Below are 27876 nucleotides of genomic sequence, written 5' to 3' on the forward strand. Positions count from 1 at the left end.
CTTCCCCAGCTTTCCTTTGCTGCCTCTGCAGGACTTCGGAGAGTTGCTGGGCTGCTGAGCATATCCAGCCCAGCTAGCTTAGTTTGCCAGTGAAGCATGTTTCCTGTTACATGTAGAGTCACAGTGAGCAAGTCTGATCTGGGTTTTTTTTTTCTTCAGAGAGCCCTGGTGGAGGACCTGCTAACATAAAGGCAAGGCTCCCTGTTTGAGCCCTCGTGGACAAGAGTGAGGGGGGCTGGCAGAAGGGCAGGGATCTCTCCCTGTTTCACTGCCTGCAGGGCTGGGCACGAAAGTAGTCGGAGTGTCCTTTTGTTCAGAGAGCTGAGATCAGGAAAGTAACTTCAGGCAGCGGGGGCTTCGACTCCTGCTGTAGCACAGTGGAGAATTGAGGTGCACGCCTTTGGATACGGCAGACTCTGTGAGGGCGCCCAGCCAACCTTGCCCCCTCCATTCTGCTGGAGCAGAAATCTGGGGAAGGTGAGAGCACATCCAGAACGTTTGCACTGGACAGCCCCCGTTGCTTGGTCAGAGCCCCAGAGTCCAGCCAACTGGTGCTAACCCTCATGTTGCACTGGCAGGACACCTGCCTGCCCATTGCTCAGAATCACTGCAGATGATGGGCAAGCTACTGCAACCAGCTGAGTCGGTGCTTATCTAGCAAGCTTTTGTATTCATCAGGATCAGCTGCCTGCAGGGCTTGTCATAGGCTCTGAAGCATTATGGTGGGAAGGGGTCTCTGGGAGCTCAGGCCATGTCTCTGCATGTTGGCTCGGAATGTCTCCAGGAAAGGGGATTCCTGGCTGCTTTTGGTGCCCCGAATGTTGCTGGTTGCAGAAGGATCCCAGATGTGGGCCTGTGCATGCTGGGCTGCAGTTGCTCTGTGTACTCATCTGCATTGTTCTGTGCCTGCTGCTGTGCTGTGCTACTACAGTCCATGCTGTTGCTGCAGCGAGGACAAGGAGCTTGGGGAGCCGGGAGTTCTGGGAGCTAGCAGGAGGCTACAGGCTGGATATCCCAAATCCTCCCTTTTCCCATAGCCCGGGATACCAGATGCCTGCTCTTTGATTTCCCTCCAGCCCAGGATACGAGAGGCAGGTTCCCTGATTTCTCTTTCCCTGTCTTCCCACATGCTGCCTCCCCCTACAGACTTCTGTCCCCACCCCCACAGGTTTGCAGGAAGCTGTTGGTTTGGTTAGTCATTTGTGGAGGTCAGAACAAGGTCTGGGTTTTTTTCCTTTGTGTTTAGGAAACGGTTTACAAACCATGTGTGGAGCAGGAAAGCAGGCTCCCTGCAGGTGTTGTATGAAAGGCTTCACGGCCTGCTAGTGGCTGGACCGGCGGGCTCACCTCTGTCCCTTGCTGTTGTCTTTCTTTTGGCTGGCAACGTGAGCAGCTCTGAGCGCTCCCCCAGCCTGCAAGCTCTCTGCCTCCTAACATGACCTCAGTCACCAAACCACCTTGGGGCTTTATTTTTACTCTAGCCGTTTTTTTCAAGCTGTAAGGTTGGGTTTTTTTCCTCTCACGAAGAGAAGCCTTCTCAAGGGAGGAAGCAGAGAGTGCCAGGCTGCAGTTGAGGCTGGTTACACGCTAAAACCACATTCCTAGTCTCTCTGGGCTTGAGACGTGACATTAAGCCATACAGCTAGCACTGGGTGCTGCTCCCTCTCACCCGCCAGCTTGCACCCTCCCTGCTTGCACCAAGCTCTTTTTTTCCCCTCCTGTTGTTTTACAGTTTTATTTGAATGTATCTTAAAGCCCATGTTGCCTGTTGTGCCTTCACAAGAGACCCCCTCCAGCATCAACCCCGGGAGCTCTCCCAGGGGTCTGCCGTAACGTGTTGCCGAAACCAGCATAGCTCACCAGCCTGGGCAGTTACCAGTATGTCATGTGTATGCCTGTCACACAGAGCCCACGTGTTGCTTTCCAACCCACTCAACCTTTTTTCACGGCCCTGAAAGTGAAGTCTCTGTTCTCAGTAAGAATTTCCAGAAGTTGGTGCTGATTTTTCAGATCATGCTGGTAGATTTTTTTTTCTAGCTGCACTGTGAGGAACACAGTGGGAGCTCTGGTAGCTCGGGGAGGAGAGACGGTGACTCGTTCCTTCTGGTAACAGGCAGCTGGGGGTGGGTGGCATGTGCCTGGAACATGGCAGTGTCTTGGAGGCCTACGGGGAGCTTCTGTCACCACCCCGCTGCCAAGGGTGACTTGGAGGGAAGGCAAAGTTCTAATAAGCCCTGCCAGGCTTTAAAACTGGCTTCCAGGATCCACCTTTCCCGCTCCTCCACTTCTGCCCGTTGCCTCTCCCACCACTGCTGGTTAGCCAGGGATTTGTGCGTGACACAAGGCCTCTCTTCGTTCTACCCAGCTGCCACCTGCTGCTGTGTGTTAACGTGTCCCCATGGGAGTGAGCTTGACTCCAGGCTGTGGAGGGTAGCATTGCTGAGCATGGAAGGAGGACGTCTGCAGCATGCACCTGGATAGTATAGCAATTGGCATGGCTGGAAAGACAAGAGAGGGAAGAGTAGTCTAATGGGGGCTGGAGATTGTATTGAGTCCCCCAGACTGAGCCACAGCAGGTGCTTTTTTCATCGGTGTAATTCAGGGTCTCCAGCCTGGCCTGTAGGTAGCCTGACCCAGTTCCTTTGCTGTGTGCTGTAGGGCTCTGAGATAGTACCACTTTTCTGGTAGCTGCCTTGCTCTCTGGTCTAAGCATGGATTGTTTCTGGCATGGGGCGTGTTTTTTAACCTTGCCATTAGCATTCCCAAATGAACGGCTTGCAAGCAGGGGTTGTACTCATGGCAGAGGGGGAGGTTTAGGAAAGTCACTTCCTTCCGGAGGGTTGGAGACTGAAACCTGTTGGATGCAGCGCGGCTTCCTTTGTCCTTGCACAGGCATCTTTCTCATCAGCAGCTTCCACTGTGGTCCAGCTGGGGCCTGAAAGGGAGATTCCATCACCACTTGTGTCTGACTTTTCAGATTGAAATAAGAAGTCCGGGGGTGCTTTGTGAGAGCAAGCAGGCAAGGCCCTGGGCCCCAGGTGCAGAGTTCTTGCCTTTGACTGCCGTGGTCTTACCACAGGTATAATGCTAGGAGCACAGTGCTGCCCACTGCTAGCCCCTTCCTTTTCCTCTCTGAGCCCTGCTCTCAGGGCCCGCTGCCCGGGCACCATGTACTCTGCCCTTGCTGCGGCTGTGGCTCATTTAACACCTTGCCCTGCCTCCTTTGCAAGTAGGTCTTTTCAGGTTTGGTTTCCTTTGCTCCTTGGTTTTCATCTTACATGGAGGATCCATCTCTTTGTTTCATGTGCATAACAAGCAGAAGTGCTGTGAGAACTGGCATCTTGGAGAAAGCCTCAGCTATTGATCACCAAATCATTAGGTGCAGGGGTAGCAGTGGACATCGTCTTCCTGGACTTTCGGAAGGCCTTCGACACTGTCTCTCACCCCGTTCTCATTAAGAAACTGGGGGACTGCGGTGTCAACACCCACACAGTCAATTGGGTTGCCAACTGGCGGGAGGGCCGCACCCAGAGAGCGGTAGTGGATGGGTCACGTTCGACCTGGAAGGACGTGGGCAGTGGGGTCCCCCAGGGCTCGGTCCTCGGGCCCGCACCGTTCAACATCTTCATCAGCAACTTGGATGAGGGGGTAAAAAGCATCCTGTTCAAATTTGCTGATGACACTAAGATGTGGGGAGAAGTGGGCACCCTAGAAGGGAGCAATAGGCTACACTCGGACCTAGACAGGTTACAGGGGTGGGTGGATGAGAATAGGATGGGATTCAACACCGACAAGTGCAAGGTGATGCACCTGGGGAGGAACAACCGGCACCATACCTACAGGCTGGGGAACGCCCTTCTCGTCAGTGCAGAGGCAGAAAAGGATCTTGGAGTCGTCATTGACTCCAAGATGAACATGGGCCGGCAGTGTGGGGACGCGGTCAGGAAGGCCGACCGCACCTTGTCGTGCATCCACAGATGCATCTCGAGCAGGGCCAGGGAGGTGATCCTCCCCCTCTATGCGGCACTGGTCAGGCCGCAGCTGGAGGACTGCGTCCAGTTCTGGGCGCCGCACTTCAGGAGGGATGTGGACAACATGGAGAGGGTCCAGAGGAGGCCACTCGCATGATCCGGGGGCAGCAGGGCAGGCCCTACGAGGAGAGGCGACAGGACCTGAACCTGTTCAGCCTCCACAAGAGAAGGCTGAGGGGGATCTAGTGGGCTGTTACAAACTAGTCAGAGGGGATCAGCAGGCATTGGGGGAGTCCCTGTTCCCCCGAGCACTGCCAGGAGTGACCAGGAATAACGGTCACAAGCTGGCAGAGGGGAGATTTAGGCTAGATATCACAGTCAGGGCGGCTAGGATCTGGAACCAACTTCCAAGAGAAGTGGCGCAGGCTCCTACCCTGGGGGGCTTTAAGGGGAGGCTGGATGAACACCTTGCTGGGATCATTTGACCCCAGTACTCTTTCCTGCCATGGCGGGGGGTCAGACTAGATGATCTACTCAGGTCCCTTCCGACCCTAGAAACTATGAAACTGTTACGTAGCAGCCCGGAGCTGAAAAGGGGTCTTTCAGTTCCCAAAGCCTGCTGGGTGGTACATGGCTTAGCAGAGGCATTGTGTTCTCTCCTGCTGGACTTTGAGCTTGTGAGGTGGGATGGCACTGGCATGACTGTGCCTGCATGTCGGTCTGTGCTTCAGGGGAAGCATGGTCTTGAACTAGATCTCCACTCTGCCATGCTGTTAATGGGCTGCCGCTGCTCAGGGTTCTCATCCAAGGGAGAGGGGAGCTCCACTGTCTGACCTTTCATTGTCACCTCTGGTCCACTGGGACCTGACCCTTATGTAGGAGTACCCCTTGGGCACCTTCTCTCCCTCCTCTGTAGGTAGAACTGAGGAAGGGGCACCGGCAGCCTCCCCTGGGACATGCTGCTGAAACATGGTCTTGCTCACTAGCTTTGGCTTTCCAGTGACATTTTGTTTTCTTGGTTTGAAACTGGGGGTCACCGGTGAACAGGACTACAGAGCAGATGCTGATAACTCTTGAGAAGTACAGACCCGGCATATCAGGTGCAGGTCAAATGGTTTATTCCAGAGAAAGCAAAGAGGCGATACAAACAGCACAGAAGGAGACGATGTCTCCCAATAAAGGGTTGTTTAATCTAGCAGCAAGGGCTGTAATACGATCCAGGTTTTTGAAGCTAGAAAAATTCAAGCTGGAAATAGGGCATATGTTTTTAACAGCAAGAGGAACTGCTCTTCCATGGCTGTGGAGGGTTCCCGTTGGTGGGGTCTTGGAGCCCAGACCTGGGTGTCTCTGAAATTTCTCTGGGAATCCCTTGGAGGTGTGCGTAGCGGGGGGAATGAGGGGCCCTGCTCTGCCGGCGTCGGACACCACATTTCCCATCTTCACTCTTGACTTTCGAGTTTATTAATCAAACCTTTGGTGCACTTCTCAGAACTGATTTTTCCATTGGTGATTATTTTGTGATCTGCTGAGTTGCTGGAAATCGGAAGCTCTTCACTGCCGGTGATTTAGTGAAATAGTGTTTGCTTAGCGAGCTGTGAAATCCACTGTGCTGTGCCTGGGCTGTGCTCTGCCTTCCTCTCGTCAGGTTTACTTCAGCAGTAAACACGCAGACTCTCCCATCCCTGTAGGACAGTATGGGTCTGCCCGGGTTACATTTCTTCCTGGTGCCCATACCTGCTAGTCCCTTGCATACTGCACAGACACGTGCAGTACTGAATATACCTCCTCACCAACCTGCTGCACCAGGGCCAATTTGTAAAGAGCTCTGGATTGCATGTGAGTTCAGGACCTCGCCTGAGGAGCGTCTCTGGCATGTTTTCATAGGTTTGGAGAGCTTAAGCCAGAAGGGAGCATGAGATCATCCTGTCTGACCTCCTGTATCCCAGGCCCTTGCACTTCCCCCAGTCCCCTCTTCCTGAGCCAGCTCGCTTGCTTGTGTTTGGCTGATGCAGATCTTGCAGAAGGCAGCTAGTCTTGAGGATCCGCCCATCCCTGTGGAGGATGCTTCAGTGGCTAATCCCCCTCTCATTTGGGCCTCATTTCCACTTGAACTTGTCTGGTTTCAAGCGTCCGGCCCTTGGCTCATGTTCCCTCTCCTGTTAGCTCCCCAGGAAGGTACTTGCCCACTGCAGCACCTCTTGCTTCCTTTTTTGTACAAGCTAACGAGATCAAGCTCTTTCAGTCTCTCATGGCTGGGCGTTATCTCTGGTTTCTTAGTCGGTTTGCCACTCATCTAGCTTTCACCAGGTTTTCATAGTTTCATAGTTTCTAGGGTCGGAAGGGACCTGAGCAGATCATCTAGTCCGATCATCTAGTCCATTTTCAGCCTGCTAATTAAAACAGCACGTCAGAGCTGGACATAGCTTTGCTGTGTTGGTTTACCTAGTGCTGCGCACAGCAGTAAAATCACCACCCAAGTTCTCCTCGCTGCTCCTGTGCTTAAATATTTCATTAGCCCTGCCTGTCACAGAACTGCACGGCAGCTCCTGCTCTGCTCTTTGCCCACTGCGGCCCCAAGGTCCTTGTCTGTCACTCATTTCTAAGATGTAGCCTCCGTGCGCTGGGTTCCTTGTTCCCGGATACACAATTCTGTGCTCGCAGCTATTAAAATGCTGGATTTCTCAGTGACTGTGCTGTGGTTGCTGTTTACTGCTATGCCAGGTTTACCAATGCTGACATAACAGTTTCTTCCAGATCATTAATGAAAATATTGAGTAGCACTGAACCCAGCTGATCCCTGCAGGACAGCACTGGAAACACCCCATTTATGCTCTGTAGTGTGGGACAGGGTCCTCCAATAACCATTGCCTTCTCGGTTGTTGGAGCAGCAGGGCAAGGGCAGTTCCCTCATCTCCCCTGCTTATACTTGGGGTTTGCTTTAGGGTTTGTAGGGTTTCTGGTTTTGTGGCTCATAATTGTGTGCAGGTTTGCAGTGACAATCACAGGGAATCAGTGCTCAGAGTCATTTTCTTCGGCCCGTTTTCCCATCCAAGGACTGATTTGCTCTGACCCTACTTAGCCTGGGGTGTGATGAGGTCTCAGGCTGAGTGCATGGTACCTAGGTGCCTCTGGGTAGGGTAGGGAGAGGGGGGCTGCGGATTGCCTGTTCCTGTCTGGCTCTGCCACTAGCAAAAGGACTGAAAGGCTGAAGGAATTGCCTTAGCAGTGCCAGGGGAATGCAGTTGAGCACGATGGACTGCCTGGCAGGGTGACATGTTGTCGCAGCTGGGTGCCCACCTGCAAAGAGCCCTGGATCTTATGGCACAGATTCCCAAGGAAAGAAGCTGCACCTGAAACCCCCAGTCACCCAGCAGTTGGGGTGAGCCGGAAAGGCACTTTGGAGCTGAGCGGTGGTGTAGGGGTCTCGGAACACAAACCTTCACCCATGTGGGTGCCGTACAGGCGGGAGAGCTGCTTGCTGTGCCGGCAGACTCCCTGTGCCCCTGGGGGCATGGCACGTTCCCCCCGGCCAGCCTGCATTTGGGGCTTGTCTGTTGTAACCTGCCATGACGATGAAGCTGCAGGCTGCTTCACGGATGCCTTGCTGCTGCTGAGGAGGTTGCTTGGCTTGATACAAAGCAGATACAGGAATTCTCTTCCAAACCTGAAGTAACAGTTTTTAACTGGAAGTTGCTTTTCTCCTGGAGTTGCTGCCCAGAATCCTTCCCTTATTTGGTGCCTCGTCCGCAGCCGAGCTGATGTGCAGGTGCCAAAGCTCTGCGCACAAGCCCCGGCTGCTCGCTGCAAGCCGGGCGGCGCACAGGGTGACTTGCCACTTCCTGCTGCCTTTCTTGGGTGCCTTGACTGTGGTCCTGGCACTGCTGTCCTGGGCTGGGAGATGTTTGCAGGCCTTTCTTGGGCAGTGCTGAGTCCCTTGAAGTAGGGCTGTTCCTGATGAATGGCTTAGCAAGCTTTTCCTTGAGCCGTGCTGCCAGCCCGAGGCTGTCTGGCTGGAGGTTCCAGCATGCTTGTTGTGGCATCCCTGGCTTTCCCACTATGCTTGCTATCTGTTCTCTGCTTGCTTAGCTCCTCTCCCAGCTCTTAAGTCACTGCAGATTTCTTCCCTGGTAACGGTCCAGGGTGCTTGGTGAGGCTCTGTGTGAGCACTCCGTGGATGGGAGCAGGCTGCTTGCTCTGGTGTGGTGGATGCCTCCTCTCAGCGGGGTTAGTCTGTCCGCATGCGCTGGCTCGTGGCAGCCGAGGCAGCTGTTTTCAGTTCCAGGCTCTGCTGAATGCCTGGTTCCCCTAGGCCCCCTGACAGCTGGTCTGCTTCTGGGACTAGGGGCCTCTGCTGTGTGCTCCTGGATTTTGTCTTGGGGTGCCTGCCTTCCGGGTACCTGAGCCCTGCTCTGGACGCCCTCCCTCCCTTGCCGGTTACTGCGGTCCCTGCACCACATCATAGAGTCATAGAAAATTTGGGTTAGAAGGGACCTCAGGAGGTTGCATCTAGTGCAACCCCCTGCTCCAAGCAGGACCAGCCCCAACTCCATCATCCCAGCCAAGGCTTTGTCTACCCGGGTCTTAAAAACCTCCAAAGATGGAGACACCACCACCTCTCTGGGTGACCTGTTCCAGTGCTCACTGCCCTCCTTGTGAGAAAGTTGGCATTGCCCAAATAACAGATTGAGGAGCTTAGACCGGCTGGCACGAGGGAGCTGTTGCAGAGTGCAGGAACTATACGGGCAGCGCGCCCTGCTCTCCCCTAGGCCTCAGTGTGCAGCGCAAGCTGTGCCCTGTCCGGCCCCTCCCAGAGCCCTCTGCAAGGGCTGGCATGGCACGGCAGGCCACTCTCTGGAGCAGGGCAGGCTGGAGGGCTGGTAGCTAGTGGGAGGAAGGTTCTGGGGAGCTGAAAGGAGCTGGGCTCTGGTAGCTCCGTCTGCTGCTGCCTGCCTCAGAGTAACACGCTGTCGTAGTTTGGGGAAGTGTCCCCCCCCCCGAGCGCCGAAGAGCAGGTGACATCACTTCCTCTTCCCCCAGCCCTGAGCCCTGCCCCACTCCTGGCTTGGTGGAAGCCACTGTTTCCCATGGCTGTGAGAAGCAGCATTTGAGTGGATGGGCAGGAGGGCTCCCAGAAACTGAGCGGCAGGTGAGTCACCAGGGAAAGAGTCATTCAGAAAGAAGCCCAGTCAGAGCAGCCAGTGGCCGTGAGATGAACCCTGAGATGAAAGTTCCAGTGTCAAGTGATGAGCTCATCAAAACCTGGGGTCAAAGTTGTGTCAAAAGCCCTCTCGAGAGGCGCAGCCTGCCCGTGCAGCCACTGCAAGGGGCACCTTTGCCCTCTCTGCCCAGCCCAGTCAGTGCTGCCCTCCACTGCTTCCCTAGAGCGGCTCTGGGCATTCCCAGCCCCAGCCTGGGCAGCATGTGGCACGTGGTTGCCATCCACCCCCAGGGACTACAGTGGGAGAGGCCCAGCCCTGTGCTGGATTGCAGGCTGGTGCTCTCCCTGGGGCGTTTGGTGGGGCGTCTGCCCCCAGCCCTGCCCCCCATGGGCAGGTGCACTCTGTGGGAGGCTCTGGTTCACACTTCCCCTGGGGTGTCACTTTCCATTCAGGGTGGGAGCTGTCACTCCCCCACTGTCAGTAAATGGCTGCAGTGGTTGCACACTGAGAGCTCTTGAGGCTGTGGGTAGGTCCAGAGGAAGAGCGGCTTCTGCACCCCTCCATTTCCCTTCCTCTGCCCCCTCACTCATGGGCAGCTGCCAGCAGCTCCATCACAGAGCTGCAGTGAGAGCACAGGGCATGCCGTGGGGTTGGGCTCCCATGGTAGTGCTGGCTTAAATTCTGTGAGTACTTACAGCATTTAAGCCTGGCCTCAACACCTCAAAGTGGCATTGGCTTTCCTAGGAGAGGCAGCAGGACAGCCTGGCACATTGTACCTGAGCCTGGCTAGCACACGGAGCATGGGCCCAGCCTGGACACTGCCCACCAGTGCAGCTGTGCCTACCAGCTCCAGATCCAGCAGGCATTTGTGGGCTTCATCTGCAGAGTTAATAAAATGGTAGCAAATCGAGTCAGGTTCCCGTGCAAGGGCTTCTATGGGGCGGCAGTAAAACAGCGAGCAAGGCAGCAAGCGCCTGTGGCTGCAGGGCCCAGTTTAATTGGTCTGGGCTGTTTTATGAGTCAGGCTGTTTCAGCTCGCACATGGCCCAAGAGTGACTCTGTAGCAGGGCATCACTCCGGCATAGGCCCTGGGGACCTCCAGCCTAGCTAATTACTGCTAATCAACCAGTCCCACTGCAAGGGCAGCTTGTGCACATACTGGGCTTCGGCTGGCAAGTGAAGCAGACAAGGTGGCCATACAGCCAGTCCCATCCTCACCACCATCTGTCCTGTCAGCTGTGCATTTGGGTGCTGGCTTGGGACCCTGGATGGCTGAGTTCAGCTCCAGGCTCTGCTGCTGGCCTGGGAGTCTCTTGCCCTTGCCCATGCCTCGGTTTTCCCATCTGAAATGAGGGTTGGGCTGGTTCCTGCCTTCATGCTGTGCGTTCGGTTCAAAGATGAGAGGGTTACTAAAACTGTAAACATTTGCAGGCAGGTCCAGGTGGCTGAGCTCTGGGCCTGGCTGTGGTTACTGGTTTCCTGGGTTGCATCTCTCCTCTGTGCAGGTCTTTTAGGGTTGCACCTTTGTCCCCATGCACCCAAGGACCCAAGTGTTTTCCAGTAAGCCTCAGCCTCGCTGGAAGGGACACAGGGCCGCCGCTTCAGGGCAGCCACCTCTGGGTGAAGCACAGTAACGCTTTAACCACCCACCACAGCCAGAAGTAGCAGAAAAGTCTGGCCTTCCCTAGACCTGCAGCAGGGGTTCAGTAATGCAGGAGATTACCCAGGCTGGGGGTTGACCAGGGAAGGTGTCTTGGGGTCCTTCATGCCCATGTGTGGGCCGGGCCTGGAGTTTGACTCTTTCACTATACATGGGTCTTCCGGCAGTAGCTCCACCCCACGTTCAATAGGAACCCAGGAAGAAGAATGCTCAAATCAGTGCCAAGCCCCGTCCTATATCAGTGTTTCTGGTGCCATAGACTTGCAGGGGCCTTTCTGTCCGATAAAGACAGGTCCTTCCCCACCCTGTCCTGTGGGTGTCTAAAACTGGCATTTAGACCAAAGCTGCAGGTGTACATAGAAGTCCAGGCCAGGCCCAGCCCAGCCTGGGTGCAGTGTCACGGCAAAAGTGTGTGTGCTGGGCCTGACTCCCAGGGCCAGGCTGGAGGGTGCTTGGGTGTCCAGTTTCTGGCACCTCTTTGCCTTGCCTATTCCTAGAACATGAGAGTGGGTGCCTCACACAGTGTGGTCCCCCCACTAGTAGCATGGTGGCCTCTGCGGAGGGAGGCGAGGGCTGGAGGAGTAGCCTGGTTTTCCCCTCTCTGCATTGGAGCATACATTTTGTGGCCCCTTCTTACTGAGTGGCAGGACCTGAGAGCGAGCCGCCGCATAGCAGCTACTTTGTGCAGTGCCAGGACGATGCTTGGCACCCAGCCCGGGCAGGGATAGATGCTCACCCAGCACTCCTGCAGGCTCTCCCTGCTGCCTCCAGGCCCTGGCTTGTCTGCGGGTGCTGAGCAGGAGCTCCTGGCCTCTGTCTCCTGCCAACGGGCACAGCAGCCAGCAGAGGGCGCTACGCACCCATCCAGCTGCTGGCCAGCCCCCTCTCCAGCTGTTTGGCACTTGCCCTGTCTGTGCATGATGTTTGTAAAAGCTTGGGCACGTCCATTTGGTTCCCATCTGCCGTGCCCACCCCCCGTATCCCGGCCAGGTTCTTCTGTCACCAGGGACTCTGCTAATTCACAGGAAATCGGGGAGAGCTTAATTGTTTTCTCCTCTTTTTTTTCCCATGCAGCTGAACAAAAGGTTCATCCTCAGTTTTCTCCATGCCCATGGGAAGCTGTTTACCAGGATTGGGTAAGTGTGCAGGATGTTTATTTTATTTTCCTACATTACAAGTCTTTTTGGAATTTAATATTGTTAGCAACTAGGCTGTGTTTGTAACTGAGGGCACAGGGTGTGAATTCTTGCAGGCCTAGCCTCCTGCTTCTCATTCTCCCCCTTAGCCACCCTCCAGCCTTGCACTGTGTGGTGTTTGGGTTCTGCCTCCTTTCCCCCACCTTGAGGCAGCATCATGGTGGGGTGCTGGGGCGTCTGTGTGGAGGTTGGCCTTGGTCTTGGCCTTGGCCTGAGGCCTCAGGGTGCATGGCATTCCATGGGAATACCAGGAGCTGCCTTGCATTTCCTGTCTGTCCCTGGTCCCCTCCCCTCTATGGCTCATTCAAGCCTTCTGCACCATGTTCTTTGCCAGCAAGAGGCTGCTCTGGGCCTTGCTGGCTGCTCAGCTTCATCAGGGAGTTTTTGCAGTCCCATGGCTGCAGACCTGTTGTCCAGAGTGCTGCGAGACCCGCCTGACCCCTCGCTTCCTTTGTCACCGTTTTCTGGGAAGCCCTCAGTTAAGAGCTCCCCTGGCTGTGGGAACGGGATTATACCAAATGCCCTTGGCAATGTGTGTCATAAGTGGGTGTCAGACAATTGAGCAGCCTTCCTCAAAGCAGGGCAAGCTGATTCAGGCCTGGGCTCGCATCCCAGCCTGGAGCACATGCGTATAAACCAGGGAGCGTGCATGTGGCCTAGTGGCCAGCAAGATTTCCATGGTGCCTTGTCTGGGCCCTGTCTAGGCAGAGGCTGGTGCTGCTGGGTGTCTAGGGTCCTCTGCGCTTGTTGCCTGGTGTCTGGGCTGGCAGTAAGACCTCTTTTCCAGTTGCTCTGGTGTGATGGTGTGGCCTGTTTTCTGGTCCATACCTCAGGAGTCGCGCTCTGTGTGGTAGACGTCTGCTCTGGCAGCATTAGTCTCCTGCCTGCCAGTGCCCTACAGGGAAGTGTGCCCTCTACCAGTGCCCTACTGGGGGTCTGCCTCAGCCCCTCCAGTCTTTAATAGTTCCATGCACTATCAGTTGCAAGACACCCAAATGAGCCCAAGGCTGTCCCTTGACAAGACGGTCCTTCTTGGGGTGGTATCTTTCTGCCCCAGGCAGTGCTGTTCTCAGTCTCTACCTGGGTTTCTGTCTCCCCCACTTCTGCGGAAAAAGGGAATGCATCCTGTGGGCAGGAGGATGTGTCTGGGCAGTCTCACTGAGCAGCACCATGAGCTCAGTCTAGGTAGAGTCCCAGGGCCTGCCCCAGGAGCTTGTGCTCTGCGGGATGGATCTACCAGCCCACCTCCCGTCCTGCAGGCATTTGTGATCTTCAGTTGGGCTTTGGATCTTCTCTGTCAGTGAGCCACCCTGGCCCACTGGGGGAGAGCTGTCTTCTGGAGGGCAGGGGCTAGCTGCCCTTAAGTAGCACTGTGGATCCCTGCCTGAGTCCCACTACTAGTGGGAGTGTGGACAGCAGGCTGGGCCACAGTGAGGAGTCAGGGAACTGGCCATCCCCCTGCACACAGGAAAGCATGGGGCAGCTGCATTCCCCTGTGTGTGGGTGCCATGCCTGGCGACTGACCTGTACCGACCTCTGCTGTGTCCGTGCTCCTGGCTGGTTCTGGTCTGAACGCTTGCCAGCAGGGTGGGTGACGGGTGTTATGGGGATCATTTGTAGGTTTGTCTCCTGAGACTCTCACAAAATTGAAATGCAGCCTCTGAGGAAGTCGCTGCCCAGGACAGTCATTTCAGAAGGCCCAAGCATGCTTGATAGCAGAGCCTCTTCCCTCAGTGCTAACAAGGGAGCTCAAAAGTAATGCCATGACCCAGGAAGTGAGATTGGCCGGCACAGCTTCTGTGCTTAAAAGAGGTGATAGGTGGGATGTGCGTCTGTTCTGCTGTGCAGAGGTGATCTGGGATCAGGCAGCTTTTGAGGGCTTGGGTCTCATCCTGAGCCCCAGAGGCTGGCGGTTCAGAGCAGGCTTTCGCTCTGTTCCTATCTGCCCGAGTTGTGTGCTCGGTCAGGGGGATCAGAGCACGGCTGCCTGGGACAAGTGAGCTTTCACTCCCGAGGGCCTCCAGTGTCCCAGCCTAGCCGTGGTGTTCGGTCCTGTACTGAGTAAAGGAAAATGGGAGCAGATGTCTGCCCCAGAAGGGCCTTTCCCCCTAGCGTGCTGGTGCTGGGAGGGTGCTGCTGTTCTGTGGTGAGCTGCATGTGGTGGGGAACCTGTACGAGCAGTCCTCTTGCTCTCGGTGTGCTCCTGGCTCCCAGACACCAGGGCGGTTGTGTCTTCGTGGGGAGCAGCTGTGCTGTGCAGAAAGGGGCCAGGCTCCTCCTGCGGGGCTGCAGAATACTCAGGCTCTTGCAGCCAACATCGATGTGGGGAGAGAGGAAGTGGCTGACTGCACAGCTTTAGCAGACGGTGCCGAGGGAGCGGGCAGCCCTGCTGCTGGGTAGCGGGGGGCTGTTAAAAGGCATCTGTGAACCACAACTGAGAAGAAAGCCAGAGCTGTCTTTGAAAGCAGAGCTGATTGCTGCCCGGCCTGTGGGACTATTGGGAAAGCCCAGCAGAATTGCCTGCGAGTTACCAGAAAGAGCTTGCTTCTGCAGTCTGCGCCCCAAAACCTCATGTCTGACTGTCTAGGGAGGGAGAGCGTGGGGCATGGTAGGGGGGCCTGCATCTTCTCAGGGCAGTTTGGCTTTTCCTTTGTGCCTCTGGAAGTGGCTGTGCCTGTGCCTTGTGTTCCGGGGGACAGGACCTGTCAGGTGCCTCAAGGGACTGCAGCGATCCCTGGCTAGGTGAGGCCCCTGGCTGCAGCTGTATGGGGTCTGTTGTAGGGGTGAGCTGCAAGATGACCCTTCGAAGCAGAGGGAGGGACCATGTGCCCTTGGAAGTACAGGATGCTGCCCTGAGCAAAGGGGGAGCACAGGGTGCCTATGGCCCTGGAGAACATGCCGCCCCTTCCTGCCAGCAGTTTGCTTGCGGGCTTTTGGGAGCAAGGCCCTGCTGCATGGATATGAGGTGCTGAGCATGCTGTGGGTGTCCTCTAGACCCTGCTCTTCTGGCAGCTGCATCACATAAGCCCTTCCTCCAAACAGCCAGGCCCCCTTTGCATGCTCATTTGCTTGGGTGGCCTGGCTGCTCCTGCTGGATGCTGCCCTGCCCCTGGCTGCTCAGATGTTAGAACCCCTTCTCCTTTCCGTGGTGATGCTAGATGAAGAGCAGCGTCACTGTGTCTGGCTTCCTTGGCTGGAGGTGCCAGTGAGTGCCGTGGCCTCTGGTGCTGAAAGGCCGTTCCCGGGAGGCCGGGCAGTGCATGTGATGCCTCCTCCCGCCTGGCGAGCGCTAGGGGCTGCGTGAGCATTCCAGGAAGCAGCTGTAGCTCTGACTCTGGTGTTCATGTGCTGACCATTGCCATCTGAGCACAGCCGGCCTTTAGTCTTCAGAGGACTGCGTGGCCTTCTCCCATGGCCAGGCTGGGGCTTCCCAGTGTGGGGGAGACCACACAGCCCAGGGGACTCTTGGTGCTACCACAGGACTGCATCATGATGGCTGAGTTGGGGCCACCGTGAGAGAACCCCACACCCAGAAATGGCCCTAATGACATTTGCAAGGGAAGCTCCCCTCAACTCCCAGTGTGGTTAGTTAGGCTGTCTCCTCATGGCATTGGACTGCAGGGCTGTCCCAGAGGTGGTATTTCAGGGTCCCATGGCTTGACCCAGACTCACAGTCTCTCTCTCTCTCTCTCTCTCTCTCTCTCTCTCTGCAGGATGGAGACGTTCCCTGCAGTGGCTGAGGAGGTCCTGAGGGCGTTCCAGGTGCTGCTGCAGCACAGCCCACCTCCCATCGGAAGCACCCGCATGCTGCAGCTCGTGGCCATCAACATGTTTGCAGTGTACAACTCCCAGCCCAAAGGTATGGCACGTCCTCAGGGGGCTGGGCAGGACCTGGGCTTGCTCTGTGTGGGACGCTGATGCAAGAGAGTGGGTGGGGGTCCTTGGACTTCACATGCAGGGGAAGCAGAGCTGCCTCTCAATGCAGGGGGATGGCAGCGGGAAGTGCCCTGGCTTGCTGAGATCCTAGGGTTTCTCCAGAGGCAGAGCGAAGCCTCTGCTGTGCCCCAGAAGGGACTAGGCTCCGTGTAGGACCAGGGTAGCTGGCCTGAGGACTGTGCTGGCAGGGGTGTAAAGGGGGCAGCAGAGTGAGAGGGTGCAGTTCATTATGCCACCCTGACAGCCAGAGTTCCCCAAAATATGATTAAGCACTGGTGGTCTGACAGGCCTGCCCTGGCTTGGCTCCCTGGCATCGACAGAGGCCCAAAGCACCAGCATCATTGCTGAGCCTCAGCGCTTGTAGGAGCTGGAGCATCCTGGTATCTGGATGCTGGTGTCTGGCCTGGCTTGCCCCAGGGAGTCTGCTGGGGAGCAGAGTGGCTGTTCCCTGATACCTGGGCCCTGCCATTGTAGCACTGAGTCTAGCCAAGTGAATACTCCGGGCCTGCACCCCCACTGCGATGGAGTTTGAGTCTCCTGGGGTGAGTTCCTCTTCCTCACAGCCGACAAAGTGAAGTGTGGCAGCAGGTGGCTGTGCTTCCGGGCACCATGCGTGCAGGGCTTGGGCTGTGCCCTCAGGCAGGAGGAAGCAGTTCATCTGTGTCAGCTCCACAATATGTTGCTTTCTCCCCTGGCATGCTGCCACTGCGCCCAAGCTGCGATGTGCATACCAGCCCAGAGTGCAGTGTACTTCGTGCCCTGAAAGCCTCATGACCTGAGCTTGGCCCTGTGAGGCAGCTGGCTAGTTGGGGCATCTGACAGGTTCCTGGTGGGCGAGGCCACTGACTGTGTGAGCTGGCAAGTGCTGGAGAGGCAGGAAGTGCTCCCGTGTCTGCATGGCCCCAGGCATTGTGGACAGAGGCTGCGTGGAGGAGCATACAGCATCACTCCTGCCTCACAGGCACCTCTCTCTGCGAGGAGGAGTCCCCACATTCACGACCTGGCCACAGGAGCCATGTGAGGCACAAGGCATCCCCCTTCTGCTTGATGCCAGCTGGCCCCAGCAAACTTTAATCTTTCCCAGCTTCGAGGAAAAAGCTGGTGACTTGCAGAGCCCCCCAGGGGTTGAGTCACTATGTACTGAGGGAGGGTGGAGGCACAGAAGGGCAGGGCGTACAGCCAGCCAGGGACAGAGGTGAGGGTACAGTCCAGCAGTCTGGCCCCTCTGGCCTGCTGTGCTGCTCTGTCCTGGGCTGTGCGGTGGAGCCTGCAGGGCTGGGACAGACGAGTCTGAAAAGGGTTCTCTCCCTCTTGCGTGATGAGGTGTCAGCTACTCATGGCTTCAGGTCTCTGCAGAGGGCAGCCCCTTGGCAGTCCAGGGTTCAGCAAGGTGCCTGCAATGAGTGACCGTGAGGAAACAGTGGAAGGCTGGATGGTGCTGTGGTTCTTGTCTGGTGTCCTGCTGGGCCACAGTGTTTCAGACTCCCAGTGTTATTGCTCGCATGCTGTGGCCTGTCCAAATCCCCTGAAATCTCCAAGGCCCTCAAGTGCAGAAGGCTGAAAAACCTGGGCTTGAGGTGCTGAGAGCTGGGCTCTGAGGAAGAGCAAAAGGACCTGGGGCTTAAAATGCTAGCCACGTTTGCCACGTTGCTGCCAAATGCCTGGTGCATAGTAGAGGCATTGGCTCAGTTCCCTGGTGTGTGGGCTGCCGTGGGCAGGGGCTGCGTGGAGGAGCACTCTGCAGTGCGGGCTGGTGGGAAGATGCATATTTCCATTTCCCAGCACATGAGTCACCTCTGCGTGCTGCCCTTGCATGGACAGTGGCGGGAGGGGCCTTGTGGCTCATCACCATCTGCAGAGAAGCATCTGGAGGAGCCTGAGAAGCCTTAAGACCTTCGCCTGCTCCTGGGCGAGGCAGGCGCCAAAGGGAGCGGTGAATTGGAAGCTGTTCTGCCCTGTGTCCTTCCCTGTCGGTGTCTGAACCGCTGGCAGGGTGTCATGGGGGCCTGCAGACACAAGGCCCTGGCACAGCTGTATTGGCTTTGCAGTGTCTGCCCTGGGTGGAGCGTGGGTTTGTTCTAGTGCAGGGGCTGGTGTGTGCAGACTGAGGTCCAGTCACTGTCTTGAGGGCACAGAGGGGAGTTGGTTCTGCTCTGGCCTTCCTGCTGCCTGGTGGGTAGTTGCCAGCTTGCCTTGCCTCCAGAGGATTTCCAGGCCCTGCCCATGAGGGAAAGATCCCCTAACTTTCCTGACTGTCGACTGGGCCCACTCTCAGGAGGGTCAGACAAGGCTACCACAGCTGCTATGTGCACTGAGGGATCTGCTCTGGAGCTGGCAATGGGAGAGCTGTTGTGCCAGGCCTCTGCAATGTAGGTGGGGCCAAATGTGCTACAGCTGGGGCCAAGCCACCTGCCCTCTTGAAGCCGGGCAGCAGGGTGGGAGATGGGACTGGCCATTTGTTTTCAGGCTCAGGTGGAGCCAAGAATCCCATGTGGGAAAGTTTCTCCTTGGCTATCCATCACCAAATGGCATGCAGTGATCACACTCCCTCCACTGGCATGCAGGAAGTCCAGGGCTAGGGCTTTGTAGGGAAGGTGCCTGGTAGTGGTAGGGCAAGTCCAAGACTGGGATGGGAGAAGGGCCTCCCACTAGAGAGGGGACAGGAGCCTGGGTGCAGGCTCAGCACGGAGCCTGGCTGTGGTTAGCATTGGGGTTAGCACTTCCCAGCCTGAGTTGTAGGTGGCGGTGAGATGGAGTGTCCTGTGGGGACTGTGTTGGGTGGCCACATTTAACAGTTTGGTGGCCATCTGCACATGGGGTGCTCAAGGAAGTTTGGATCTCCTCATCCTAACCACAGACGCTCCAAGAATTTTAATTTTTTTTTAATTCCGTAATTTGGGGAAATAAAACTCTGGTTTCTGAAAAGGCTAATTGAAGCCGTGCTTGCGGCAGGGGCATCTCGGTGGGGAGAGAGAAGCCCCTTCCCAGCCCATCTGTGCCCAATTTACTCCAATCTGGCCTCTCTAGGGCTTTTTTCTTTCTCTCTCTCTTTAATAATTTGTTTTATAATTCCTGGAATCAAGCCCCTCTCAGACACACTGTTTTATTTTACTGTGTTATTGGATTATACTTCCTATAAATCACTGGATGGTATTCATAGGCCACCACCGGAATGGCTTCCCCTCTCCCCCAACGGGCCCTCTTTCCAAGCACATGCACACCGAACTGGGGGCACGGCAGAGGGCACCCGAGAGACGCGTCTTGGAAAGTCCAGTGTGGTGACTGGGCTTAGGGCACAAAGGAGCAGGCTGCAGCACCTGGCTGTCTTGCAGTGCGCTCAGGGCTGTTGCACCACGTTGCCTGGAGCGTGTGAGGAGCTGGCCCTCAGTGAGCAGACAATTTGAGGGAGCATGTCAGTGCATTGCAGACCTGTCCAGGGATCTTCTTTGCCCTGGTTCCTGACTGGTTGACCTGGCTAGAGTCCCTGATGGATGGCATGAGGTGAAGGAATCGGCAGTTTAGCGTGAGCACCTGGTGTGGAGGCCCTGCAGCTGGAAGGTGGTGTTCATGTGCAGATCTCAGCCGGGCTTGCATGGCTGTGGTGGACAGGCGGGTGGCTTCGCTGCCCCCGTGCTGCTGCGCCTGCCTCTGCTCTGAGCCACCATGTTTCGCTTTGCCGACCGCAGCTGCTCCAGCTTGCAGACAAAACGGTGAGCCCTTAAAATATCCCCCAAGATGTTGACACGCCTGCCCTTGGCGGCAGAGCTGGGCCCGACCTTGGCCCGTTGCTGTAGCGTGCACTTGGTTTCCCACAGGGGACCAGACTGACTTTGAGAGCTTGCTGCAGCATCGGAAAAAGGGCTCAGCCGGACGTGGCGACTGCTCATCTTGCACAGGCCACGTCTCAAGGGCTGTGACCACATTGTGCGCTTTGGAGCAGACAATAGGTGTTGGGAGTCGAACCCAAGGAAGTCCAGTGCATTCAGCTTGGGTTAAAAATAAAACCCTGCTGGGGACAGCAGCCTTGGTTTGGTGGAGTTTTAAAATTAGGTTCAAAATGAGGCTTTAATGAAACCTCAGGCTCTAGAGAGCAGAAGCAGCAGTGTGAGTGCTCTCCAAATTCTCCACCCCCCCACCCCCCCCCAGTTAAGTGTCTGCTTCGCCAGGATCTAGCTGATTTCTCAGAGAAGAGCCACCCATGCTCTGTGTTGTCCCAAGCAGAAGGCCAGGGGCAAGGGGTCGGGGCTCCCGCATCTGCAGGTCAAGGGCGGCTTGCAAAGGGAGGGGTCTCTCCAGCTGGGATGTGGGACCCAGTTAGAGAATTCCCCAGTTGGTGCAGGAGGGCTGGGGCCACGCTGGGGTTTAACTGCCCGGCGCTGTGCTACAGCCCTAAAACCATCTGAGTACTGAGGAGGAGGCGGGGGGTTGCAAACCCAGCTTGTATCCCTGCGTTGGGGTTCCTCTGCCTGGTAGGAGGATGGTCCTGGAAGGGGCTTGCAGGGGGTGCAGTCTCTAGGGTGGGTAGGGTGTCAGTCTTTAGGGGGAGGGTTCAAAAGGACTCTTCCCAGAGTCCTTTAATAGGGGAAGTTTGTCTCTAACTTCCTTCTTCCTTGCTGGTCTGGGGTCTCGGCCGCCCATGAGTCTGGAAGAGGAAAGTTCCAAGCTAGGGGCCTTCTCTAACTGGGCAAAGGAGAGGGGGAAAGAACAGGGCTGCCCTCCCTGTGGCTGTCAAGGGCAGAGCACACACCAGGGATCGCTGCTTGCACAGAGCATTAGGTTCCATCCCAGCCTCGTGTTGAGGCCAGGGGCTTGACCTGTTTGCACACTGTAGTGCCTGGAGCCCTGCTCCTGGGCCAGGCCCTCACTGCTCGCACAGCAGAGAGATGGTCCTGCCCCGGTATGTGGTGCCTTCACCTCTGCTTCGTGCCTGCACTGCTCCCCTCGGGAGAAGACATGACATGCAGCATGCCTTGCTGCTTCCACAGCCCTGCAGGAACTTGGCCCTGGGGTAGCGGGAACCTCCCGTGAAACCCGGCGGCTGTGCTGAGCGGTACTTAGTGCTGAATGTGTGGGACCAGACTGACAAGGGATTTGCAGCAGTCTGGAGGTGGTGGCAGCGCTTCAGGCTGCTCTCACGTAGCTGTGACACTTGGGGCTTGGCAGAAGGCTGGGAGCTGGGAGCTCCCGGTCTTTCAGGGAGGGAAATGTGCTGTTCTCAGCCACAGGATGCAGTCAAAACGTTCAGGTAAAACCGTTGGCTCCGATGTGCTCTGAGTGCACCTCTGCTGAGCCCTCATGGCTGATGGCAACTGTGTTTAGACCAGAGTCTTCCTTTGCTTATTCCCCTCTGCTTCCTGTTTAAAAGGCAGATTGTCACATATTTGGGGATTTATTTACCGTAATTGGAGTTATTTTCCTGGCTTCTGGCATTTACTCGCTGATGCAAGACTCCTCAGCATACCGCGTGTCCAGAAAGCCATGTGACTTTTTCCCCTTTGCCACAAGTGCCAGCAGGAGATGCAGAAATCAACACGCTGCAGGGAATTTCCACTTGAAGTTCAGGTTTCTGAAATCTAGATGTTGGCTTCAGAGGCAACCGATCGAGCAAGGCTTTGTGGCAGGGAAGGGAAAGGTTTCCAGCATGTGCGGAGTGCCTGCCATTGTGTCAGACTCTCCAGTCCTTCCCTCCAGCTGGAGTGGGGCTGCGCTCTGTCTCTGGTGAGCAGCATTACTAGGTGAACTCATCAGGGGCTTCTGTCAGGCCTGCCTGTGATGTAAGCACATCCTTGCTGTCTGCTCTCTAAGCCCCTTCGCAGGATGCAGCCTCATGCCTAGGTCTCCTTCAAGGCAACAAGCAGAGGGAAGTGGTTGGTAATCGTTAGGCTAGGCTCTGCTTACAGCCAAGTTCTTGTCCCTCAGCGGGGAAGTTAGGACAAAGCTAGTACGCGGCAAGTCAGTATAGAGAGGAGTTTGTGCTGCAGTGTGACACAGGCTCTCATGTGCCCTGCAGCTGGGAGAAGAAGAGGCATTTCAGTGAGACCCTCCAAGACACGTGGGCAGAAATAGCATTGCTGTGGGCAGGGAAAGATAGGAAATTCTGAGCTCTGACAGCACTACATCCATCAGTTTGGCTTGTTAGAGGAGTTGTCCAGTATAGCTGTCATGGTGCTCTGCATTGCAGTGGGGGTAGGAGTGGTAGGAAGGGCTAGTGGTGTTGTTCAGGGTGGCAGCCTGCGTGGCACTTGCTGGATGTTCATGCCCTGACAGCAAATCCCTTTGCTTTTACAGAGATGTTTCAGAGTTCGAACGTATCTCTACAACCTCTTGCTACTTCTCTGTGCCTTTGATTTCCTCGTGTTTTTGAGCAGCAGTGAGCTGATGACTGCTTTTTGTTAATTGTGTTAGGGAACATTGTATAATTAGGCTAATGATGGTGTTCCACCATGCTGTAAAAGTCTTGATGGGGCCTCCAGCAGTGAGCACTCCCTACCCAGGCCAGCTTGCTGTGGTTGAGCCTTTTCCAAGCCCCAGGTTGGCTTAGCATCCTGTGAACTCACCTGCCTGCTTCTCCTAAGCAACCTGCTTCCTCTCTGCTGCTGTGTGCAAGTCACTGCTCCCTGTGGGACCTTGGTGACAGGTCCCCAGAGGAGGGGGCTGTACTGGTGATTTGTAGGGTTGTACAATGTGTCTTTGTCCTGCCAGGGCCCTGAGACCAGTGGAGGAAAGAGAGCACAGCCAGGAGGGCATTTCCACCAGGTGTTTCTTGAGGACTCACATTAATGAACATGACGCTAAACCCAGCTTCTCAGCCAGTGTAGCCAGGGGCAAGTTGTTTAGCGACGTTGGTTTGCCGTGACTAAACGTCCGGTCCCAGGGGAGTTGGCCGCTGAGCAGCAGGGCACCTGAGTGGTTCCCATGCATGTGCACTGCAAAGCCACATTCCACACCAATGGGGTTAGTTACGGCTCTGGAGGCTGTGGGTAGTGCCAGCCAGGGGCAGGCCAGTAAGTGCCATGGGAAGTGGATGGCACTACCCAAATGGTGCTGCTGTAACCAGAGGTGGTCTTGGCCACCGTGCTGCTGATCCAGTGTTGCCCGAGGTGTGCGTTGCATGGAGCAGTAGTGGCAGGCATCGTGGGGGACCGCCGCAGCAGCCAGTGGGGCACGGCAGAAGGCACAGTCCCGCAGTACTTGTGTGCCAGGTGGGCACGGTGCTGCCGCCGTGGGACTGCGCCAACGCAGAGCTCATGGTCTGGTGGATTCTCCAGCAGGCATGCCTGGCCTTTGCCTCCCTGTGGACTCTGGCGCTATGCTGCCGGCTCTAGGAAGGGAGAAGAGGCTTGCGTAAGCAGTGCCTGCTTTCCGGGTAATGGCATGGACGCAGAAGGGAGGCGCCGGCTGCCAAAGACACGTTGGGAACAGCGTAAACCCTTCAGAGTGCGTCCTAGGGAGCCAAGGTCTGATGAGTCCTCGGGCTTGGTGCTGGGAGCAAGGCCCCCTGCCCCGGGGCCCCAAATATCCACGGCCCGTGTCGAAGGGAGGTGAAATGCCGCCACATGTACTTGCGTCTTTAAAAGCAGGCAGAGCGGAAGTGATGCTCTCAGGCCCATCTGCGCTTGGGGCTGTGCACGGAGAGCGAGACGCGCTGCAGCTGGTGCGAGGCCCTGGCAGTGTGAGGAGCTGCTGTCTGTTGGGGTTTACTGCTGTCTACACTGAAACATGACTTGGGAGGGGGCTGGTGGCATGGTGCCAGCCCCAGTTAGCCTGGCCTTCTCGTTCCTCTCCCCTTCTCCCCCTCCCTCCATGCTTTAAAGTCACATTTCCAGGCCAGACATAGAATTAATCTCTGGGCACTTCACATTGCTGGCAGCACAAAGCAGGATGTGGGATCTTTTTTTCTCTCTCTCTGCGTCTTGGCTGACTTTTTTACCTCTCGAAGAATTTGGAAGGGCCGTGAGATTCCCCCCGCCCCCCCTTGCCTCAGTGCCGTGCAGTTTTTCAGCACGCTGATCACCCTGCTGTGGCTTCACCCTAATAGATTTCATATGTTGACGCAGTTGACATCAGTATCAAACTATTTTACATGTGATCTGGTGTATTTCCTGAGGAAATCTGCAAGATATTTATTAAGAACTAATAAAATAAACCTCTCCATGAGCTTTTAGGTAGTTTTCAATTTTTCATGTCTCTCTCGTTTCCTCTTATCAATGAGTTTCTATTTTCTCCCTCCTCTCTGACCATCGCAAAAGGAAACAAAAATAAATGTTTTAAACCATTCCTGAATGGACACTGAGAATATTTCTGCAGTGATGTATCAGCAGAGCTGTATTTTTAGTGCAGTATTGTTGAGACTAAAAATATCCCGCCGTAGTGCATCCTTTTTCTAGGGCTCTGTGCGCGTGTGTCTGGAATGTTGTGCTAGCTTGCACCAGTGTGCAAGGGCTGTCTTTGTACTACTGCAGCTCTGCCTCCCTCGCAGCTGGAGTCCATTAGGCCTTGAAAATTAACTTAATCCTGGTTAAGAAAGAAAAATTAATCAACCTAGCAGAGCTGCACTTTCCCCAGCTGAGCCTGGATACCTGCGTGGCAGCCCCGGTTTGAGAGGCTCCCGCGGGCCCAGAGCGCATGGGCTGGGAGTGTGCTGTGGTCCAGTGGTTTTGCTGCTGTGTTGTTGCCACCAAGGGTGTTCCCTGCACTGGAGGTTGCGTGCACAACGCTCATAGCGGCAGCCTTCCCTCGCTTGCTGCCTTGTGGAGCTTGAGGCTTGCTCGGGTGCTGTCCAGACAGGAGGCTCCGGCTGTTAGTTGCCATCGCCTTTGTTTTCGGCTCGGTGTTTGCTGCCAGGACACCCTGCGGCACTGAGGTTTTGGTGCGCTGGAGAGCAGAACCTGCTAGCAGGCATCTGAAGCCCCATTACTCTAATGCCTCCTCCATCCTTTCAGAGGACATTTCAGTGTCTTTGCCCTTCCGACCACGGTTTCTGTCATTTAGCTGCGCTCCTTATGAAAGGAGCTGGCAGTCCAAGGAGAGCGGTTCCCTGTGACCCTGAGCTGAAAGTGAGGAGTGGCTTGAGCGTGGGGAGTGGATCCATCTCCTTGGGCTGCAGTCAGCATGGTGGGCAGAGCTCAGGGCTACCACTGCCAAGGGAGATCAATGCCATTCTCATACAATCCTTTCCCAGATGTAATTGCACGGCTAGCTAGAGTCTCCACACCCTCAGGGGATAGGCTGGGCAGTTCTCTGGTGCCACAGGTGGCTGGTGCTGTGACCAAAGACTGTGGCTGACCACAGAAGCCACAGCGCCGTATGTGTGATGTAAATTCAGTGTCCCCTTTTAGGAACTGGTGCGTCTCGAGCGCTAAGCAGGCAGCCCCCTCCCCTCCCCTCCCCTCCCGTGGTAGCGTGTCTCCTCTGAGTCACTAGCCTGCGTGCTTACGGGTGCCTCGCGTTACTGTCGGCTGCTGTCTGGAGATCTGCAGCACTCTGCTTCCTGTAGAGCAGTTCAGCGAAAACAGTAATTAGGGCTTGTAAAAATTTATTTTATTAGCAAGAAGTGTTGGTGGGTAATTGGCCATAATTTGAACCCAGCCAGATTGGAGATTAATAAAAAGGCACAGGGATCTTTTTACCAGAAACTCCAGGGCTGTTACTGCAGAGCCGCTTGGAGGCGGGTGGGACGGGAGAGCTGTGGCTGCGAGCATGCAGCAGGCTGCTAGCGCCTGTGCTGTACCCGTCCTTGAGGGTGTTTGACGCTGGCATTGGAAGAAAGGAAACCTTGTTTTCCAAGAACTCTGCTCTCTCTCAGCTTGATAAGCATTTAAAATAAAAGCTGCACAATTGGAATTGGCAGAGCATCCTCATTCTTTTGTCTGTCTGTTTATTTTTTTCCCTTCATCCCTCAACATGTGTGCTACAGCCCATGGTTACTACACCCCGAAGAACCACAGGCCTGGAGCTCTGCAGGCTTGCACCATACTCTGCCCACCCCCGTCTTGGCCCTCGGACACCTGGCTAGGCATCAGCGCAGGTCTGCAGACACCGGCTCTCTCCCCACTCTGCGCTGGGCCGTGCCTAGGCTGCCTCGTGTAGTCCAAGGGCACTTGATGAGCAGCGTGTGCTTTCAGTCCGTTTTTGTCTTGGAGAGCAGGAGGAGAGGGGCACTGCCTGGATCTGGAACAGCCTTGCCGGAGCCAGGCCGTCAGTTTGGTACACAGAGACCTCTTCCCAGCAGTGTTTAAACTTGGCCCAAAGCACACCGTGGGGCTAGAGCTGTTTGGCACTGCATCTGGGACTGGGATGGCTGCATCCTGCACCTTCCTCGCGACCGCTTGTGTCACTGATCAGTGCGCTGGCTCATCCACTCCAAGCAAGGGAGAGCCAGCCCCCCCCCCCCCCCCCACATGTCAGGCAAGGGCAGTGGTGCTGGTTGACTCAGAGCAGGGAGTTACTTCAGGTTACTAGTCCTGGTTGCTGCCCGGTGTAAGTGAGCAGGGTGTTACTTCAGGTTAGTAGTGCTTGTTTTTGCTTGGCAGCCAGGGCTGGAACCTGGTGTAACCGTTTCCCAAGGAATATTTTTGGTTTGAAAACCGAAGGTCAGCAGTTCGTAAGTGCTGTGTTTGCAGCCAACTCTGTGGCTCACCCCGTGCCACTGAGCCAGCAGCACTGAAATCCTGATCAATTGATCTGCAACAATATGCAACCGCAAACGGTGACTGCCAGATAAAATGCTCCGTCTCGCCCCTTTCCCCACCCAGCGTGTCTTTCTGCCCATATCCCCTTTCTCGTTGCCTGTCTCTCGCCCTCCCTCTCGGCTCTGTATTGGACTTTTTCTCTATCTTTTTCCATCTCTCTGTCTCTTTTCATAACAGTTTTTAATAATGTTTTAGTTAGTTCCAGCCTTTTCCCTCAATGGATCCCATTGGAAAATGCATTTGAAAGGAAACAGTTATACACTTCCCTTCCTTTGAAACTCTGCTGGCACCTTTTCCAGTGCAGTAAACCATACAACATGGATTTTCAAAGTTTCCAAACACAGACATGCTGGCGTTAAATTTATGAAAAAATATTTTATTCGGCTGTATAGTAACTCCGGGTCTCTGAGCTGCTGCTCGCAGTGAAATCGAAGCCTGCTTGGAACTGCAGCAGGTTTTCAAATCTCTGCAGGAAATGTAGCAGCGCTGGCTCGGGAGGAGCGCGCAGCTCCCTCCTGCCCAGGCTCTCCCAGCAGGAGGTGCACGCGGGAAGGGGACGGGCCGTGGCTGCTTCAGGTCCAGCTTTTCCCATTGGGAGGCGCTGCTGGGAGTGGTGTGGGTTCGATAGCTGAGGGAATCCCTGTCTGAGGGATTTGGCACAAAACCTGGCTGTCCCTGTGGTTGTGCTAGTGCATGGAGGAGGCGCTCTGCTGAGCCCCACCGAGGGGAGCCTGAAGCCGCCTCCCTGCCTAGGCATGTGTGCTGTTGCTCATAGCATGCTCTCAGCCCAGGGCTTCAGCCGTTGGAGCGGTGAGATGGTCCTTGCCAGCAGGCTGCAGACACTGGAGGTGCTGGGATGGGTGCGTTGAGCTGGCATTCCCTACGTGCCACCCCTCCTGTGCCCTGCTGTTAGGGGTCGTCTCTAAACTGGGAATCCCATTGCTCCAAGGGTGTGACCACACCAGCAAGGCCAGAGGCAGGTGGGAGAGTGCCTCCTAGTTGTCTGCCTTGGGATGACTGGGGAAGGCTTGTGCATCACTTCCTACAAACTCTTTCTGTTGCATGATTCCAGGAGTTTTCCAAGTCAGTTATAGTTGAAGTGCTGACAGTAAAACCAGAAGTCTGAGACACCCAGTGGTGACATAGCAGAAGCATGCCAGGAGACCCAAGAGAGGCTCCTGCCTGCGAGTGTCTTGGCTTGGGCTGGGGCTGGGTCTAGGAAGTCACTATATCCCAAAGCATTGCACTGAGCACAGCAAGGTT

The 27876-nt window shown here is 55.7% G+C and overlaps 1 protein-coding gene across 1 annotated transcript in view; it reads left to right on the forward strand.

Moving 5' to 3' along the window:
• SMG6 (SMG6 nonsense mediated mRNA decay factor) overlaps positions 1-27876 on the forward strand; it is a 113589-nt gene that overhangs the window by 17067 nt on the left and 68646 nt on the right. The window contains exons 9-10 of the mRNA XM_090025929.1: positions 11865-11926; positions 15700-15845. Coding sequence (XP_089882055.1) covers positions 11865-11926; positions 15700-15845 — 208 coding nt within the window. The remainder of the gene's footprint in view (positions 1-11864; positions 11927-15699; positions 15846-27876) is intronic.

The sequence above is a fragment of the Crocodylus siamensis genome, chromosome 13, assembly GCF_052110815.1.
Source record: "Crocodylus siamensis isolate JL-2025a chromosome 13, ASM5211081v1, whole genome shotgun sequence".
NCBI classification, from domain to species: domain Eukaryota; kingdom Metazoa; phylum Chordata; order Crocodylia; family Crocodylidae; genus Crocodylus; species Crocodylus siamensis.